Source organism: Aptenodytes patagonicus, chromosome 17, assembly GCF_965638725.1.
Source record: "Aptenodytes patagonicus chromosome 17, bAptPat1.pri.cur, whole genome shotgun sequence".
NCBI lineage: Eukaryota > Metazoa > Chordata > Aves > Sphenisciformes > Spheniscidae > Aptenodytes > Aptenodytes patagonicus.
The window spans coordinates 10,351,105-10,370,327 of NC_134965.1; the positions used below are offsets into that span (position 1 = coordinate 10,351,105).

Sequence of the window (19,223 nt, forward strand, 5' to 3'; positions counted from 1 at the left end):
GGTCCCTGGCTTAGAAGTGACCTCACTCCCCACTGCAAGGCTGAGCTTCGTGCTAGCGGGACAAAAAGGGTCCGGAGAAAGAGCATCCCTGGCACGTCCCCCACAAGCAGCCCTGTACCACCATGCTTTCCTGGGAAGCTGCAGATGCACTGTGGGGGCAGACTCCCAGTGCACGGGGGGGGTTGCTGGAGGCCAGACCCTCCCAGCGCCCGGGGATGCAGCTCCCACGGGGCTGGCAGCTACTGCTGGGACACAGCCCTCCCTCTCCTGCCTGCGCCTCTCCCTCCGGGCCGCCCCAAGACAGCCCTGCTTTGAAGCCATGCCGGGGCTGGCGGCAGCATCGGTGCTGGAATAAGATGGCTTTTAAACTCGGAGTGAGATGAAAAGCAGCCAGAAATGCATCTAACGGGTGACTGGAGGGCTAAGCCTGCTTTTCTCATGCTCGCTTATCCCGGGCTGCTCTGCCAGAGCCTGGGTCCCTGGGGAGCAACTTTCTCAAGCTCTGACGCCTGCCCCAGTCCTTTGCTGCTCGCATCCCTCCTCTGCCGAGAGGTGAAGCAGCAACAGACTTTCAGCAGAGGTGTAAAAAACATTTTTTGTCATTAAAGCTCCCATGGCATTTCCTGCCGCGACTCCCAGGAGCCCACACCAGGCTCTGAAGCACCAGCCAAGGTGCTTCGCCCCAGGAGCAGCTGTGGTACGGGAACAAGGGAGACTCCTGCATCACTTCTCAGAGTGATTTGGGAGGAGAAATGGGAGACACGGAGGCCTGTCACTGCCTGGGAGCTGGCAGCATTCAGCAGGCATGCACGGCACCAATGGGAGAAAAACCATTCCCTTCCCCAAAGTGCTCCAGGCTAAACCTGCGGTTTCCATGTTTTTTGGGCACTGACCACCTCTGCTGCTAAACTCTTCACTGAACACCTACAAAACCCTGCCAAGACAGCCATGTTCCCCATGGAGGGAGGCCACTGGCCAGCCAAGAGCAAGAGCCGACGGAGAGCAGAGCTGCTGGGGACGAGCACCACGGCCCCACGGGGCTGGTGCTGAGCCGGAGCACAGCACATCGCTGTGCGCCCACTGCTTAACAAGGGGAGACATGAGGAGCACCCCTGGGCAACATCAGCTGAATCACTGAGCTAACAGAATGACCAAAGCTTTAAATCAGGTTTAAAATAGCCAAGGACCTTGAATGGCTTTTTACCTATTAGATTTCTGCTCTCCCGCCCATTAAGCTTAATGGAAATGGTTCTGAGAAAAGCAAACCCAAAATGCCATGGCTCCACAGGGATGCAGCCACGAGGGCTGAGCACCCACAGCAGCAGCTCAGAGCTCATTGGAAAGAGTTTCTTCACGCAGAGACCGTGCGGGACTGCTCCTGGCATTAGGAACGCAGGAGGCCAGGAGAAGCACGGATCTAATGAGATTGGTACTAATTCACGTGATTGTTTATAAGAACAATGCCACGCTAAGCCTGTTAAGCCATTCTGGCTGGCCAGGGCTATCTGCTCCCACTGGCCGCAGCACCAGGCTGGCCCAGCAAAGCCGCTGCTCAGCTGCGCACCCTCCAAAGCCTGAGGTTTGCTCAAAGAAGCTGGGCACATATTTTGCCTAGGAGAACACAGTATGCAGAGAGAAATCTTTGCCATTTCTCCTAACCAGAGCCCTCAGAAAAAAAATCTCACTCTGGTTTGATGAGGATGCCCTCCCCACACAGTGCCAGGCTCTGTGACCCAGCAAAAGCAGGCGTTGCACCCATGCATGCTCTGCAGGGCACATGCAGCCGGGACAGCAAAGCAGGAGCAGCCCCAGGGCTTTTCTGCATCCCTGGCCTGCAGACCCAGGCATCCCCGGGTTCTTGATCAAGAATTTACATCACCAAAGGGCAGCTGAAGAAGCACACGGGGCCAAACCCCCCCAGGAACTCCCCGTGGGTCACAGTTTGCACAAGCCAGTGGCATCTCAGAGATGTGCCTGACTTTCCTCCTACCACCCTGATGGAGGAAACTGTTGTTGTTGTTGTGTGTTCCCTTTTCTCTTTTTTTTTTTTCCCCTTAATTGAAAATCTTCTGAGCCCTCCTCACAATGCTCCCAGCAAAGGAAAAGGTTACCCCAGTAATCAGCCCTGTGGTGCCAAAGAGTCTGCACCAAATTCAGCTCTGGCCTCCCCGGCTCTCGGGGAAGCAGACATAAATACAGGTCTCTAATCTCAGACGCGCTGATAATCTGCTCTGCAATTTGCAGATAGGGTAGTCTGAGCACCCGCAGGCTCCATGGACGCACGTGGAGGGCAAGGGGAGGCAGGACCCAGGTCCCCTCCGAGGGCTTGGGCTGTTTGTGCATCTTTCTTGCAAACCACCCACAGCACATACAGCCACCAATGTGCCAGAGCCTGATCCTGCCCCCCCAGAAGTGGGAGTTTTGGCCTTGGATTTGTGGCAGTCACTTGGGAAATCATAAACAGCCCTTTCCCATTCTGGAGGCATCACAGGCATCGGTGGGGTCTTAAAGCAACCAGACCTCACAGAGGGGAGCAGTGAGATGGAGGGGTGGGACACACATGGACACACACGCACCCCCAGTCCTGAAATGGGGTCTCAGCAAACCACCACAAGTCACAGGGCAAGTGCGTGAGCTGCAAAAGCCGCTTTTTTGCCACAAGGAGCCACACTGGGGTATCCCAGGGTCAGGGTCCCTCTGACCATCCCCGTCCAGGGGACTTGGCCCAGCAGTGAAGCACCTTCTAGTGCTTCCCATTGTTGCTGCCCACGGTGGGGGGCTTGCTTGGCCCCTTTCTCGCAGCCAGGGCAGCCTCATGCTCTGGCCCACACTTGACCAAGACCAGTCACAACACTCACCAGTCACTCCAGTAAGAGAGTCTTCTTCCCCACTTTGACAAATGGGACAAAAGGAGGAAAACATCCTCCCTGTTGCTGCTGCGGGGCACAGGGACAGGGCCCCACCACCCAGCCCAGGTAAGAGCAGGATTTCCCCTCATGTCACCAAAGCACAGCACATGGCAGTATGACGGTACGACAATTTTCTTAGGAAAGCTGAGATTTCTGCCCAGTTCTCCCCCCATCCCAGGAAAATGGGCATTTCATGCAGGGCTTCAGGCAGGCAAAGGGCTCCGGCCGCCCGGTCTGTCGGTCAAGGCTGAGGGATGCGTCTCTGCTTGAAAACAACTGGGAAAAAAAAATGAGTCCAGCTGGGATAAAAATCCCAAACACTCCCTCTCGTGGAGGCTGGCTCTGCTGCTGTCCGGGAGACCAGGAGAGGTCTTGTTCCAAAAACCATCCCAAGGACGAGGGGCTCTGCAGGAATGAGGGGTCCATGGGAGCTGGTGACATGCTCGCTCCCCCCACAGCACTGAGCACTGGTGGATGCCTGGTGGGGACCTTCGGCATGAGCAGGGGAGAGCGGGTGCAGGTTGGGGCAAGCTCAGGACCGGCTGCACGGCCGTACCCATCACTTGGGGATCTCAGGCACTTCTGATACTTTAACAGCCAAACCATCTTCCCTTCCCGCTGACGTGGGGAGAAAGCGCATGTATTTAGCACCTGAGGGAGATGAGGGAAACACCGGGGATACCTCTTGGTATTTACCTTGGATGAAACCTGATTTGTCTCTTTTAAAGCCATTTTGAGGGTGCCCACGAGCCCTGACATGGCCCAGGCAGGGAGGACAGCTCTCGAGCTGGAGTGGTGCAAGGACAACAGCATCGCAGTTTCTCCACCAGCTCATTATTTCCCAGCCTCGGGAATTATTTCCCAAAAGTCTTTAACTGATTCCCCCCAGCTGCACAGGATTTTGCACTGACAACACCTTTCTTCTGGGAATCAAGCCAAGAGCTCCACAAGGTCATTTTGCAAAGACAATTAGGTAGTCCCTCGACAGCGCTGTCTCATTTTAATTAGATCTTATTTCCAAAGAATTACCGAGCATGCCGGGCCCAAGGCTGAAGGCAAGGACCATTTACAGAAATCAATGGGAGGCGAAGGACAGATGTACCTGTGCTTATGTCACTGGTTACAGCGATGCCAACTCAACAAGGGAAAGCAGCAGCCTTTCTCGCATGATTTCATCTGTTAATACTCCAGGCAATATAAAACCCAGTGTGCAGAAGACAGACCATCACCACTTCTAGCTGCTTGTTTGTGCTTAAGTGCCTCGGAGCAAGTGTTTGCTGCGTTCTGAGGGGGTCTATAGGTGTAATGTGTACATTTTTGGCAGAACCCACAAAGCTGGGGAACAGCACCAGGCCCTTGTCGATCCGCGGGACGGCTGCTCACACGTATATGTGCATGCACACAGAACACGCGTATAGAAAAAGTGAACATATACCCACACAACGACCCACAGCAAGGTGCACCACGGTGGTGCAGGTGGCAGGGGCGGGCTGCGACAGCAGGGAGCGAGGCACGGATGGACCGGGAGGCTGGGCAAAACGGGGGGTGCGGGGGGGTCACTGCCGTAGAACCCCCACCCCCGTGGAGCGTAGGAAGCCAAACCCCGGGGATCACCAGCGGTGCTGCCGGTACGGGCTGCTGTGCAGCCGCTCCTCCGGGAAACCCCCCCAAGGAGCCCTGCGACCGGCCGCCACCTCCCGGGGCCGCCCCCCCGGGAACCCCCCCGAGGAGCCCCGCCACCGGCCGCCCCCCCTCCCCCGGGAACCCCCCGAGGAGCCCCGCCACCGGCCGCCCCCCCCCCCCGGGAACCCCCCGAGGAGCCCCGCCACCGGCCGCCCTCCCCCGGGAACCCCCCGAGGAGCCCCGCCACCGGCCGCCCCCCCCCCCCCGAACAGCCCCGCCACCGGCCGCCCCCCCCCCCCGGGAACCCCCCGAGGAGCCCCGCCACCGGCCGCCCCCCCGGGGCCGCCCCCGCGGCACGTCGGCGCCACCTGGCGGCCGAGCTTGGGGCAGCGGCGGGCACGGCCGGGCCGGGCCGGCCGCCCGGGCCCGGCGGGACGTTTTCGGAGCTGAGGCACACCCCGGGGAAGAAAATCCCCAGTTTTTTTCCTGCGACCCCAGAGCAAAGCGGTGCTGCGCGGCCCCGTTCGTGTGCCGCTCCCCTTCGGCGGGGGGCTGGGAGCGGTTTGGCACCCCGAGGAGAGCAGCGGAGGGGGTAGTTGGGCTTCCCCCGGGAGCCTCCGGCCCGTCCCGTCGGATGTCCCGAGCAGAGACCCGCCGGGGCGCGGCCGCGCCTCCTCCCTTCCCGGAGCGGCTCCGGGGAAGGCCTGGGAAAGGGCCCGGACGGGCGCCGCGGGGCGACGGGCCCGGCTCTCCCTCGCTGTCACCCGCCACTGTAAACAACAGGAATAAACCGAGAGACTCCTCTTTCCCCTTTCCCACCCTGCCTCAGAGCAAAGACGGAGCAAACGGTGCCTGCGGCTAAGAACCAGCTTTGCACCAAAATAAACAGCTGCTTTCTTCCTGATAATGTTTTTAACCACCACCCCCCCCAGACACCCACACAGATCAAAGCGGCTCTGGGAACCCTGTGGCAGGGAACAGCCTGGACGGCTGCTTCGTCCTTCCCGCACCCCCATACCGTGCCCGGCCCGGGGCAAGGACTGTTGCCCCCGCGGGGTTAACGGGCCAGAACCGACTGAAGGGGGCGACGAGGCCTTTGAGACGCCGGTGCCCGGAGGAAGGACCTGGGCAGAGGTTCCGGGGCTTCTCCGAGGGGAAAAGCCCTGGAGCAGGCGGGGGGCTCACCCGAGCAGGCTGCTGCAGAGACAACCAGTACTCCACGTCGGGGCTCAGCCCCCCCATCCCCACTAACGGGGCGGGAGGGAAGAGTGGGCTACAGCAGCCCCGCAGCCACCCATCGACCTTGCCCGGACTCGCGGCAGCAGCACGAAGTGCGCGCCCCGCGCAGCCCCATAAATCACGTCCGTCCGCAGGTGCGGAGCTGCTCACCGCGCCTGCGCGTCCCGCCCTGAGCGCGCAGGTGCGGCGGGGTGCGCAGGTGCCCTGCGCGGCCGGGGCCGCGGGTGCGCAGCGCTAAGGGATGCCCAGCCGGGGGGAGGGGGAGGCAGCGCTCCGCGGACGCCCCGGCGCTGCGCTTTGTCTATTGATCCGCGATCGGGGGCGGCAGACAGAACGGCGGCCCCGCGGGTAATTGGGGCTCCGAGGCCGTGACCGCGCCCGTCCCCCCCACCCCGCGCCCCGCGGGGGGCAGCGCCGGCGGGGCCCTAATTGGGAGCCGCAGCCGGGGGGCTCGGCCCGCTCCGCTTTGTCCCGGGTGCGGAGGCAGCGCGGCGGCAGGCAGGCGCCAGCCCGGCACAAAGAGCTGCCCGCCTCGCTGCCGCCGGGCCGGGGCTCCCCTTCCCCGACGGCCGCGTCCCGTGCTCGCACGGCCGGGGGCTGGCAAATGCTCGTTGAAATGTTCAGGTAGGGGATTCGAACCTGCGTGGGGCACCGACGGGCCCTGGGAGCCCCCCGGGGCTGGGGGAGCTCCCGGTGCGGGGCAGGACCCTGGCACCGCGGCAGGACCCTGGCACCGCGGCGTGCCCTGCTTCATGGCGTCATTCTCGAGGTGCTGCCCCGCCTGCGTTTCCCCTGGAGTGTGCAGCGGTCAGCTCCTATAAACCCCGCACAGCAGTGACAAAAAGCAGTATTTCCCCACCCTCCCCAGCAGTTGGGGACTAAGCACACCCAGCGAGGTGCCACCACCTCCCTCGCCCCTTCTGCCACGCACCGGTGGCCCGACGTGCTCAGGGAGCGCGCGGTGGCACCGGGGTAACACGCAGGCACAGGGCCAGCAGCACAGCCCTGCAGCCCGGGCGAGGGCCGGCTTGTCCTGCAAAGCCACTGCTGGGCCTGTGCAGGGACGGGAGTTGTGGCAGCGTTTCCCCTCCGTGGGGCTGCGACATGCTCTGGTTCCTGTTTACAAACACCCGCCCGTGGAGCCGTTCCAGCGGTGCTATTCTGCTGCACAGCGGCTCGGCGGCCAAGTTAGCCGGGGTTTGTCCACCAGGCCCACGAAACCTTCAGGACACTATTTTTAGTGTCTAGCCAAGCACCTTGTGCATTTAGCTGAAGAAATTCAAAAGCCACCACAAGCCCTAGTGAAATCCTCGGTGTTTGGTGAGCTCGCTGCATTGGTGAGACAGCGCCGGTGTTACCTGCTGGTTAAACGCCAGCACCTTCTGCCAGACAGAGGCCACCGGAGCACCCAGCGCTTTATTTTCGTCACTTGCACAGCACTGCAGCTGAGCCAGGTTTTGTTGGGTGCATTGTGGGGTGCAGAGTGGCAGGGCCATGGGGGGGGCTGTGCCGGCTGTGCCCCCGCGGGGCCTCCCAGCGCCTTTTCATAGCCGAGGAAAATAATCCCAGCACAGTGCGTGACTAATCGGTAGCTGCTTGTCAAGCTGTTTGAATAGGGTTTCTCAGAGCCTGGATTTGGCCACGGCGGGCCTGGAGTAGCTTGGCTCCTGCTGAAATGTCCTGCTGCCCACACCCACTGGGGTTGTGGGGGCCAGGCCCTGCTCCCTGCCTTCGGGCACCGTCCCTCGAGGTCACCGTCATGAACCCACCCTCTGCAGGGAACGTTTTTACCTCCCAAGTGAAGAGTGGCTTCGTGCTCAACGGGCAGGTTGGGATGCCCCGCCAGCACCAGTGCTCAGCCCCCGAGGAGGATGTGACATTTAAACCTTCCCTGTCCCCCAGGCCGGATGGCGCGGCTGTCCCCGGCCCACCAGGATGGCAGGAACCCGGCATGAGGCTCCCTCGGCGCTGGCTGTGTTCAGCAGCACCATCACCATCTCCCTGCTATGCTCACGCCAGCCAGCTTAGCCTAAACCCAGCATGGTTGGAAGGGTGGTGGAAAGGGCCGGGGGAGCCCCCGCACCGGCACATGCCGTACTCCCCCTCACTAAAAATAGAGCCCATTAAATTGTTACTCATCCCGAGTGATGTTTATTCGGAAATAATCCTGCAAGCCTAATTTTAGTAACTACACATCCCTCCTCCTGTTTAAGCTGTTCCCACCCTACCGGTCCCCGCCCCGCGCCGGCGGAAACGGCCCCGCTCCTCTCGGTGAGAGGCAGCGGCTCCTCTCCCGCCGTCGGAGAACCCAGCCCCAGCATCTGCCCTCAGGCGCTGCCGCGCCGGGGGGGGTGGTGGGGGGTCCGCACCCCCTTCCCTGCCTGCAGCCCCCCGGAGCGCTGGGGCGGGGGTTCGGGGGAGCCCGGGGAGGAGCCGCGGCGGCCGCTCACGACCCGCCCCGTCGGGGCCGGGCGGCGGCGGGTGCGCGGCGGTACCAGCAGAGGGCGCCCGGCGCCCGGCGCTGCGCCTCCGCGCCCGAGGGGGACGCGCCCCCCGCCCCCGCCCCGCAATTGGGCTCATAAATCTTCCCCGGAACGGGAGAAGGGTAATTGGTGAGGAAAAGGGTTGTTTGCGTCCTCCTCGGCCGCGCCCCGCAACGCCCCGAGCGGCTCCGAGCGCGGGGGGAGGCGTGGGGACCCACAGCCCCCGCCCCGGGGCAGCCCCATCCCCGACGGTACCGGCGTGCCCGGGTCACCCCTTCCCCATGCCCGCCGGTGACGCTCTGCCCGGGTCATCCCTTCCCCGTCGGTGCCGGTGTGACCAGCGCACCCCGATCCCCGCCGGTACCGGTGTACCTGAGCGTCTCCCGTCCCCGCCGGTACCGGTGCGCATCCCCGCAGCATGGCGGGACGGTACCGGCGTGCCGGGGCCCTGCCCTCCCGGGGCGGTACCGGCGCGCACCCCGGGGCGGTCCCGCTGCGCCCCGAGGACAGATCCGCACCCGCGGAGGTTCACGGCGCCGCATCCTCCCCGCCGCACCCGGGGGATCCCCGTGCGCCTGCACTAGCGCACCCGCGGACGCCTCCGCGCCCCACCCTGCGCACCTGCCGGGTCCCCCCCGCGGCGGGGCGGCTTGTGGGGCGGGCAAAGGCCCCGAAGGCAGAAATCCCCCCGCCCCCGGGAGCCCCCGCGGAGCGCTGCGGCGGGGCGGGTGGCCGTGCACCTCGGGGCATTTTCCTCTTTCCCCGTCAAACCCGGGGCCCGGCAGCCCGCGCTGGGGCCGGGGAAGCCGCCGGGAATGCGCGGCCCCTTCCGCCGCCGCGGGGAACCGAGCCCTCGCGTGGGCCGGGCCGCCCGCGCAGCGCTGCGCGCCTGCGGAGGAGCGGCGGCCCCGACGGGGCGGTGCGGCCGCGGGAAGGCGGAGGGAATGAAACAGGCGGGAGCCGGCAGGAGTTCTCCGAGTAGTTTTTTTATTGAAAGATGTGAGAATTCATCAAAACTGAACAGACAGATACCCGAGTAACCAGCACGTTGCAAATCATGTATCTTTTTATTTTAAAACAAATATAGAGCACAGTCCTGTGATATTTAAATTTATTATACTTTTTTTTTTTTTGTTCTGGAGTGAAAAATAAAAACCTGAGGTTTATTCCTGCATTCTCTATACCCCGCACTGTAGCGATATTTTAGTTACGATTTGGATTCTTTTTTTTTTTTCCTTGCAAAAGTCTGTTAGAGAATTGAACTCTTAGATTCAATGGCTCCAAAAATTGTTTTACCGGTGGCACATGATTGTCCTAGACAACAGGCGGGATAAACAATATTTTAAAACACAGTTAAAGAAACCGGTATCTCCTTCAATCACAAAGAGCTAAATAGCTTTCATTTACAATATATATGTTCATGTAAAATGAAAAAAAAAAAAAAACAAAAAAACTTAAATGCGATGAGTTAAACTCTAAATATTATGTACACACCAATGTACAACTCTGAATAAATTAATACCAATTTGCATATTCTGGGATCCTTATAGATTATTTACACAAATTACCATTTATTTCATAAATATCTGCCCGGGTACCCACGGGGCTCCCCCCGCCGTACCAGCTCTGCGCCACGGCAGCTGCCAAGGCGTTTTGTTTCCCATGTTTCGGTTCTTATTTTGTTTTAATTATTTTTTCCTCCCCCCCTCCCCTTGCACAGATGAGGTTTCGGCCCCGCTCACCTCCCTGGGGCCGGGGCTGGGGTCGGGGCCACCTCAGGTGCCTCCACGCCGGCTCATTGCCCCCCCCCAGAGCTGCCCAGCGCCCGGAGCAGGGGAGTGGAGGGGCCGGGGGCACTCCACGGCCACGCTGGGGCTGGGGGAACCGCTCCCAGCCCCACAGCCGGGGGGGTGGGGTGGGCGAGCCCTGCGCTCCCACCTCTCACTCCTGGCTCTGGGGCGGTGGGTCCACTTGGCCGGCGGGGCTCCATCCCTCTGCTCCAGCCCCCCGTTCCCCATCCGCTCCCACCCCTCGCTCCGCAATAAATATTTATACTGTGCTGTACAAAATACCAGTGCTTCTCCGCCCCGCCGGGAGGGCTCGCTGCCCGCCCCATCGGTCACTTGGGGGACTCCCTGCCGGGTGACAGCTCCCGCTGGCTCTCCAGCCCGCTCACCAGTCTCTGGATGTTTTGCAGTTCGTTGAGGGACTCCTTCAGGGAGCCTTTAGGGGAGGCGGCGGGGCGCTGGCTGCCCCCCTTGTGCAGGGGCACCTCGGGGAGGGGGCTGGACTCCCGGCTGCTGCCGGCCTTAGAGCCCTCGGAGCCGGGGTTGAGGCTGGCGGGCAGGCCGGTGGTCAGCAGGTTGGTGCTGGGCGGGATGGTGACCGGGAGCTGATAGGGGCTGAAGCGCAGGCGGGGACGACTGCTGCCCAGGAACGGATTGCGGGAGAGAGGCCCGGCGGCCGCCGCGCTCGTGGCCGGCATGGCCGAGGCAGCCGCCGCGGCTGCCGCCATGTAGGTGTAGGGGTAGGGGAAAAGTCCGCCGAAGGTGGGCATCGGGATTCCCTGCGGAGAGAGAGAGAGGTGGGTGAGAGCCGTGCTGATGCTCCGCTGCATCCTCCCTCCTGCCTGCCCTCAAGACAGTGTTCCCCTGAGAAAGCTGAGGCAAAGCCGGGCACCCTGCTGTAATCCTAAAAACAAGGCACGGGGATATCCCTGTGGGACGGGCTGAGGGAGGGGGTACAGCTGGTGAGCCCCATCTGCCCCGCACCAACCTGGGCTGGTGCCGCCAGGCACAAACCCCTCTCCGGGACCTGCCCCATCCCTGCCCCTGCGCCTCCCCGCACACTGCGTGTCCCCGTCTGTGCAGCATCACAGACCTTTAACCACATTAAAACACATTGTTAAGTACGATCTATAAATTAGGGGAATTCAAAGACATCTTTATGCATTTCATCATAGGGGCTGGCAAAGGCAACACAAGCGCAGGCATTGCAGGAGCCGTTTTGGGGCTGGCAGAGAAACAGGGGGCTGCTGGATGGGGACAGCCAGGTCAGGCAGGGCCACGGCTCCTGACTCTGCCCCTGTCTATGGGGGAACCGTATCAGCTGCAAAAAAAATCAAGATTCCTCCTCAAATCAGCCCTGAGGCCAACGTTCAAAATGTCCCCCACGTCCTGCTCCACCAAGCAGCACGTCAGGGGTCCAGGGGAATGTCACCCCCTTGTCCCCATGGGCTGCAGGGGGCACGGGGGAGGCTGGGGGCACCAACAGCTCCTGACCTGCACTGGGGCCACCCCGCATGTCCCCACACTGGGGGTGATGCTGGCCGGGCCTGACCCATGCCCCCGAAGTGCTCTGCTCATTCAGGGAGCTTTGGGGAAGGACACGGAGAGGAGGGCCCAGGGCCCGGATGGACAGTGGGGATGGGGACGCGGGGTGGGCGCGGGGGCTTACCTGAGAGGCCAGCATATGCTGGGAGAGGTGGAAAGGGAAGGGGGTGGCCGTCCCCGCCGCGCCTGGGGCAGACGAGAGGGCTCCGTTCTCCAGGCTGCCCCCGCCGGTCACCGAGGCCAGCAAGTGTCCCATGCCCATGGCGGAGAAGGCGCCGGGGGCCATGGCGAACTGTCCCGGGTGGATGAAGAGGGGCTGCCCGGCGCCCAGGGGGCTGAAGAACTGCTGCCCATGGAGGCCGGAGAGCGCCAGGCTCTGCAGGTGCCCGGCACTCAGGTGCGGGGGGCTGTCCGTGTGCACCATCAGTGGGGCGAAGGCCTCCTTGCCCAGCCCGCCGCCCTCTGCATCCTTCTTGCCTGGGTCCAGCTCTTTCCTCCGTCCTTCCACCTTGTCCTTCTCCAGGCCCCGTGTGCCGAACAGGCCCTCACCGGGACCCTCCCGGGGGGATGCACCATCCTTGACCTTCTCTGGGCTGCGCCTCTCCTTGCTCCGCTCCTCCGGGCACCGGGGGCTGCCGCGGGGTGTCACGTCCTCCCCACTGGGGCTGGCCGCTGCCGCCGGCCGCTCCTCAGGTGCCTTCTCCACCTCCGCGTCGCTGTCGGCCCCCGGCTTCTCCTCTGCAAGGGGATGGAAGGACAGAAGGTCAGAGCAGAAGCACCCGGGGGAGGCGAGGAGTGGGTCACTCATGAGAGCCCTGGCGTCGGGGAGAGATTGCGGCAGCAAAGTCCCGACTGTTATTAATGGGAGAAACTCATTTTAGGGGCAGAAATGGGCCCTCATGCCGCGGTTGCTCTGGGGGAAGGGGATTAACAACAGCAGTCCTGTTGCTCTGCCAAACAGGAAAAACATGTTTGATGGAGGACCAAAATCTATTACAGCATCGCTCTCGTTAGCTGCAAACTCAAAGCGGGCTGCGGAGCGGGGGATGAAGAGAGCGCGGGCGGGTGGACAGCGCTGGAGGAAATGGTCCTGTATATATTTAATTACATGGAGCTGATCAACAGCGCTGTGGATTTATTCCAAATGTGCAGGTTGAGGCAGGTTAAAGAGGCAGTTTTAAGGCAAGAGGTATGGTACAGACTTTCCTAAAAGGGGATTTAATTTAAAAAACCCATCGAGCTCTCAGAGGAGGAAAGGGGACAAGAGGCGAGGGGATGGCGAGGGTGAGGGGAGCAGAGCCCCTGCCTGGCCGGCTCCCGCTAAACGAAAAAAACATTTTGGTGTGGGTTAGGTGAAGCTCTGCAGGCTGGGGAGAATATTCGGGGAAGCCTTTGAAAGAAGAGAGGGGTGTAATAAACCTCCCACCAGCTCGGGGGGGGGGGGTGGGTTGCAGTTTTGATGAAGGTTTGCAGGGAATTGGGCTAGTGGAAAATTTAAAGAGCAGATTGGTAGCGCGGCAAGACAAAACCCAGCATCTAAAAACTGCAACGTGGGAACTGCTAGTTTATTTTCATTTACTAGCTTGAAGCCCCGGAGTTACAACATTTTTTCCCCTTTCAAATGTATTAATTTTTTTTTTTTTTTTCCAGGGGAGTGTGAGCGAGCCATGAAAGGCAGGGAACGCACCAGCGAGGAGCCGGGCAAACGCATCTAGCACAGGGGCTGCCTTGCCATTTCTTCTTGTTTACACTAATGTATAAACAGGAAAACGTTGCAAACCGTGAATGCCATTCGCGCTTGCTCTGTTCTTGTCCTTTCAACCCTTGGGCTCCTTCGTGCCCATCCCCATCTTTTCTTCTCTGCTGGTTTGCCTCTCTGCCCCAAAGAAACCGGCACCCACCGGCTCCGAGAGGGCAGAAACCCGACGTTGGGGGAAATTCGGGAACCGCGCCTCCCTCCAGCTCCCCCCGTCCCCGACGCCGGGGTGCGGGAAGCCAGGGGAGAGCGGCGGCGGGACGGGGGCCGAGCCGGGGGTCGCCCCTTTACCTCTGCCGCTGCCCTTGAGGCGCAGGGGGCTGGGGAGGGCGCCCACGGGGGAGTGGAGGGCGTCGCGCACCGCCGAGGGCTCGCAGGAGGAGGCGTCCGACTCGCCGCCGTCGCGGTCGGGCTTGCAGGGCTCCTCGTACATCCGCAGGGACGGCAGCGAGAGCTGCTTCCTACGGGGCGAGAGGCAGCGTCGGGCACCGCCCGGCCCTCCGCGGGCGCGGAGCGGCGGCTACGCGGGGGCGGAGCGGGGGGGACGGGGGACACCCCTTACCTCTTCTCCCGCCGGCCATTGCCCGTGTCCCGAAAGCCCTTGGCGAAGGGGTTGTTATCGATTTTCAGCTGGGTGATCTGCGGGGGGGAGACGGAGAAAGGAGGCGGCGTGAAGCCCTGCCCGCCCCCCCCCCCCCCCCCCGCCGCCGTCGGGGAGCCCGGGGTGCGCTGCGCAGGCTGCGAAACGCGCCGCGGCCCCGCTTTAACACACCGCACGCTTTATTAAAAATGATGCTGAGGTTTAGGCTTGAATTATTAATAGGGTCTTAATGATAGGAAGTTATTTTTCACGGCCCCCCGGAGGGAAGATGGCGACTGAGCCGCGCGGCGCTGGTTAAAAGCTATTCTTATCCCTCCCCGCCACGGGCTTCTGGGGCCGGCGACATTAGGGCGCTCAATAATGCATGGCTCTGAAATACGGACCCGAGAGGGCCGCTGGAAAAAGACATGGCTGCCCGGCCCTGCTGCAACCCCCCGCCCGGCCGCCCCGGCCCGCAGCAGCCCCCGCCCGCCGCCGCTCGACGGAGCCCACCGGCCGGCGGCCGCCCCGCGCAGCTTGCGGCGGGCGAGCAGACAAAGTGCTCTTTAATCGATTGTGACTCTTCGCCATAAACTTTACGAGGGAAACAAGCCCACCAGGACCCTCAGACAGAGCTGTCAATTAGCATCAGCAGCCAGGGGTGGAGGTGGGGGTCAGCTTTTGAGTTAAAACACACACGCAACCTTTGGAGGGGGCCGGCAGAGGCTCTCCGCTCCCCACCGAGCTCTCCTGGCTCCGCTGCTCACAGGGCGACACTTGCTAAATCACGAAAGCAACTAAAATTAGCTTATCTGGCTCTATTTTTTTGGCTCCTCCCGAGCCCAGGGCACCTTCTCCGTGAGGTGCTGCTCTCTGCAGCCTGGGCCTGCAGCAAAGACTCCCATGGCCCAGAAAAGGTGCGACAAAGTCCAGGAGGAAATTAATAATAGAAATCATAATAATAGCATTAACAATAGCAATAGCAATAATAATAGTAGTAGTATGAACAGCACCTCCTGCTCTTGAGGGCTTGGGGTTTAACCTTTCTCCCGTTGCTGCCTTTTGGCCACTCTCCCCAAAAATGTCCTCACGCACACAGACATACACAAATACACCCTAATAAGGGGTAAGGGATGGGACAGGGGTGAGAGTAGGGGTAGGGGCAGGGGCAGGGGATAAGGAACGGGCAGAGAGAGGGGACAGGGCAAGGAGGGGAGGGCAGGGAGAGGGCAGGGGCTGCCCGGCCGTACCTTGTCGTTCTGGTAGGCGGTGACGGCGATGAAGTCGGTCTCGGGGAACACGTAGGTGCGGAAGGTGCTGTAGGGCAGCTTGAGGATGTCGTTGGCCCGGACTATGTGGAACCTGGGCTGGTACTTGTGCATGGAGTTGAGGATGGTCTGGGTGGGCGAGAGAGCACAGCCCGCGGCTGCCGTCAGCCTCACGGTCCACGTTACACGCGCGTCTAGCTACCTCCCTAAAAAAAAATCCCTTTTCTCCCGAAAACAACCAAAACCAAATACAAATTCACCGTGAGGAAGGAATGCCGGCGGATGTCAGAGGGAGATTTCTTTTTTTTTTGTTTATGCCGTTGCACAATCTGCCCCCAAATGAGGAGGTCAGGGGAAGGCAGGCACAGCAGCATCTTTGCGGGTGTTAAGCACGGCAATAAAGCAGCAAAAAGGGATCTCCCCCTTTTATTACAACCCTGCAAACGCGAGGCGACTTTTCGACACATTTCTCGCCGCTGTTCATATTTCTGTCCTTTAAAAAAAAAAACAAACAAACTCTACTTCACCACCACAAAAAAATAACGTTAAAAAGCCTCTCGATTTGTGTCGGTGGCGGCAGAAACCCGTGCCAGCCCCAGCCAGCGCCTGCGACGTGAAAGGAGCGTTTCACCGTGAGCCATGTTAAATTTATGTCTCGGAGCAGCGCTGCAGAAGGAACAGACATTTTTTTTTTTTTCCAACCAGGTGTCTGAAAGCCTCGCCAGCCCTCAAAGCCATTCTCTACCCTCTCAGTTTTGTTTTTTTTTTTCCTTTTTTTTCCAAAAAAAACCCGAATCCACCGCGATTTGGCTGAGGATTTTCGGAAGCGGCGGACCCCCCCCGAGCCGCGCCCCGGGGGCCGCTCCGACCCCCTGCCCCTCGCTGCCCGCACCGGCAACGTTTTCCTGCCCGATAGCGATTAAATAATTCCCCAACCTGCTGTGGTCGGGCTGAAATGCAGTATTCACCGCCCGGAATTGGTAAGGGAACGGCGAAAGCTTGAGTAATTATTGTCAAATAACGTCGGCCAAATGGCTAAATAATTATCACTTCATTTCGTTTTAGAAGGCAATAAAAAAAAAAAACACCCACCCTTTTTTTTTAAGCCCAGCAATAATCACCTGCTGATGAACTGTCGGATCGCTATTATATTGACATCATCTAGACGGGATTTATCATGAAAATGGTGCAAAAAGTCTCATTCAGGCGTGCAAATCTGCATTCCTTTAAAAAAAAATAATCATCCCTCTCTGACCAGATGGGCACTGGCTAAACCCTCATCTGCCAGATTTAACACAGTCCGGATTTCGGACAACGACAGATACCAGAAATCTTTAATTGAAGGAGGCGAACCGTTAAAAACGCTGAATCAAACTAGTTTTTCCCCAGTATCAAAAAAAGCTCTATTTTTTAGGCTCCCTCTCTATCGATTTACCTTGCTGTCTATAAATAACCTTGCAATGTATTATTTAACAAAGACGTTGTTTCCTGCCTTAAAAGAAAAGGAAAAAAAAAAGAAAGAGAGAGAAAAGTTACCCGGGGGGCTGCTGAGCTGCTCTCTCCACCTGAGCGCCGCGTCCCGCAGCGCCCGGGAGCCCCGCCGGCCTCGGGTCCCCACTAATCACCACATCGCCAACGCTGGAAGATGAACTTTCCCTTTATCGCCCTAAATGCTTGTCCAGAGGCTAAAGATAGCCGGCTTGTGCGCTGTGATTTTTTTTTTTCCCCCCGTGCATTCACGCAGGATCGCGCTCCCCTCGCGTTTTGACCCCGCTTGCCGCGGATCTCTGCAAATTGCCAACACGCTTCGGTTTCTTTCCTCCTTTCTCTTTTTTTTTTCTTTTTTTTTTTTCCTTTTTTTGTTTGGGTTGTTGGGTTTTTTGGCTTTATTTTCGGTTTAGTTTGGGGGTTTTTTTAACCTCCGGAAGGTGATGCAGGTATGATCAATAGGGAAATAAATAGGGGCGTTTGGGAGCCTTGCAGAAGCAGCCGGTGGGGAGCCGCGGCTGCCAACGGCTCCGGCCCTGCTCCCGGCCGCGGAAACCCAGCGCAGGTGCCGCCGCCACCAGCACCGTTCCCCCGGCACGGCACGGCACGGCACGGCACGGCCCGCAGCGACAGCCCGGGCTGCACCTGCCCGGCCGCAGCCCCGCCGCCCCGTCGGGGCTGCCCTCGCCGCGTCCCCCGGTGCAGCCTCGGCGCCGCACATCCACCCCCCAAATCCCGCTCCCCGCAGAGCCCCGAGGGCCGGGGGAAGGCGGCAGGACAGGCCGCGGCGGCCGGGAGGGTCGGGGATGCGGGAGCCAAGGGGACCCCGAGGCTGCCCGCAGCCCAACCCTCCTATTTCCCCCCGGGGGAGCCGTCCCCAGGACAGCGGGGAGCTGCCCCTCGGTGCCGGGCAGGAGCAGGGGCCGGGGGGGCTGCGGGACAGCCAGGCCACCGCAGGGCCCGGCAAGGCCCCGCCGTCCAGCCCAGCCCCGAGCGTGCTGCTGCCGGGGGGAGAAGCCGTTAAAGCCCAGCGGCTCCCCCCGGCCGCCCCCGGGCAGAGCAGGCCGGGCAACCCCGGCACCGGGCAAACCCCACTCCTTCTCCGGGGGTCCCTGCTCGGGGGGTCCCTGTTCGGGAGGGGCTCCGCTCTGCCCCGCAGCCGCACTTACAAAGCCGTGCTTGTCCGAGATGTTGTTGGTGAGCTTGAGTTTGTGAAAGGCAACAGGTTTGGCCATCCACTGCTCCCCCGTGGCCGGGCTGTCGGGGTGGATGTACATGCGCTTGGGCATCTCCGGGTCGGCCTTGCCGGCGACCATCCAGCGGGAATTGTGGAACTTGTACCGGCAATCGTCGGCCGCCACTATATCCATCAGCAAAATGTACTTGGCCTTCTTGTCCAGGCCGCTCACCCGCACCTTGAACGGGGGGAACATCCTCCTGCGGAGAGACCCAGAGCGGTACAGGGCTGCGCCCGCCCGCCCGCCGCCGACCCCCGACGGCCGCGGCCCCGCCGAGCCGCCCCGCACCGCCCGGCCCCGGCTGCCGCTCCGAAACCACCATCTTTTAGTTTAGCTTCACTAAGGATTTCCAGCCTTTCTCACGTCCCGCTGCTTCTCACCCCGCTCTGCCGCACCCGCCGGGGGCAGAAGCAGGGGAAAAGCTCAAAAAACCCATTCCGGGAAATAAGGGCGAAAACGCAGCCCAGATTTCACCCCGTTTCCCAGCCCTCCGACGAGCCGCTCGCCCAGCACCCAGCGGCCCCGCCGCTGCCCTCCCCCGCGGCCGAGGACACGGGCAGGGGCAGGGGACGACCCCGGCCGCGGGGAAAGTTTGGCAGGAGGGAAGGAAGCGGCGAGAAGCGGCGTAAACAAATGCAGCGGGGGGTTACGGGCGCTCAATTAGCGCGCACAAATTTAATTTGGGACCGCGCTCGGAAAAGTAGTAATTAGAGGGTGTGGGGAAAGCTCGGAGGGGGGGGTAAACACCTCCGAAAAACTCCAGGGATCAAAAGTTCCCGCGTTAATTCATCGGGGCGGATTTGGCGAGCACCGGGGGAAGCGGGATGAAACGGAGGGGCGAGGGCGCTGCGCGGCCGCGCAGGTGCGGGGCGGGCTGCGCGGGGCTGCGCGGGGCCGGCTCTTACCTCCCGGACTTGGTGATCACCATCTCGGTGCCCAGCTTGTGAAACTGGTCCCAAAGCTCTTTGGCTTCCAGCGTTACTTTGGGGTCGTCTTCGACCTCCTCCTCGGGCTCCAGGCTCTTGAGGGAGCGCAGATGGGCGGCCTGGTGGTGGTGTCCCAGGGCCGAGACGTGCAGCCCGGCCTCGGCCGCCCCGGCCAGCCCGGGGTCCGGCATGGGCTTTGCCAGCGCCGCCGGAGGCAGAGCCAGAGCGGGGAAAAAGGAAGGCTGGGCGGCTGCGAGGAAAGCGGACATGGGGAAGTCGGCCGGCCGGGGTGCGTGGAAGGGGTGGTAAGCCATGGCAGTCCCTGGGAAGGCTGGATCTCTCATCGGTGCATCCACAAATCCAGGAGAAAAAGAGGGATTC

General features: G+C 61.2%; 1 protein-coding gene across 1 annotated transcript; it reads right to left on the reverse strand.

Annotated features, from left to right (window-relative positions):
• Positions 1-9,220: 9,220 nt before the first annotated feature.
• TBX2 (T-box transcription factor 2) lies at positions 9,221-19,223 on the reverse strand (the record flags this gene model as incomplete). Its single annotated transcript, XM_076354656.1, is given in 7 exon segments — positions 9,221-10,820; positions 11,711-12,324; positions 13,634-13,803; positions 13,905-13,981; positions 15,173-15,319; positions 17,848-18,115; positions 18,822-19,223. Coding segments are annotated over 7 exon segments (2,088 nt in total). The 3' UTR covers positions 9,221-10,373.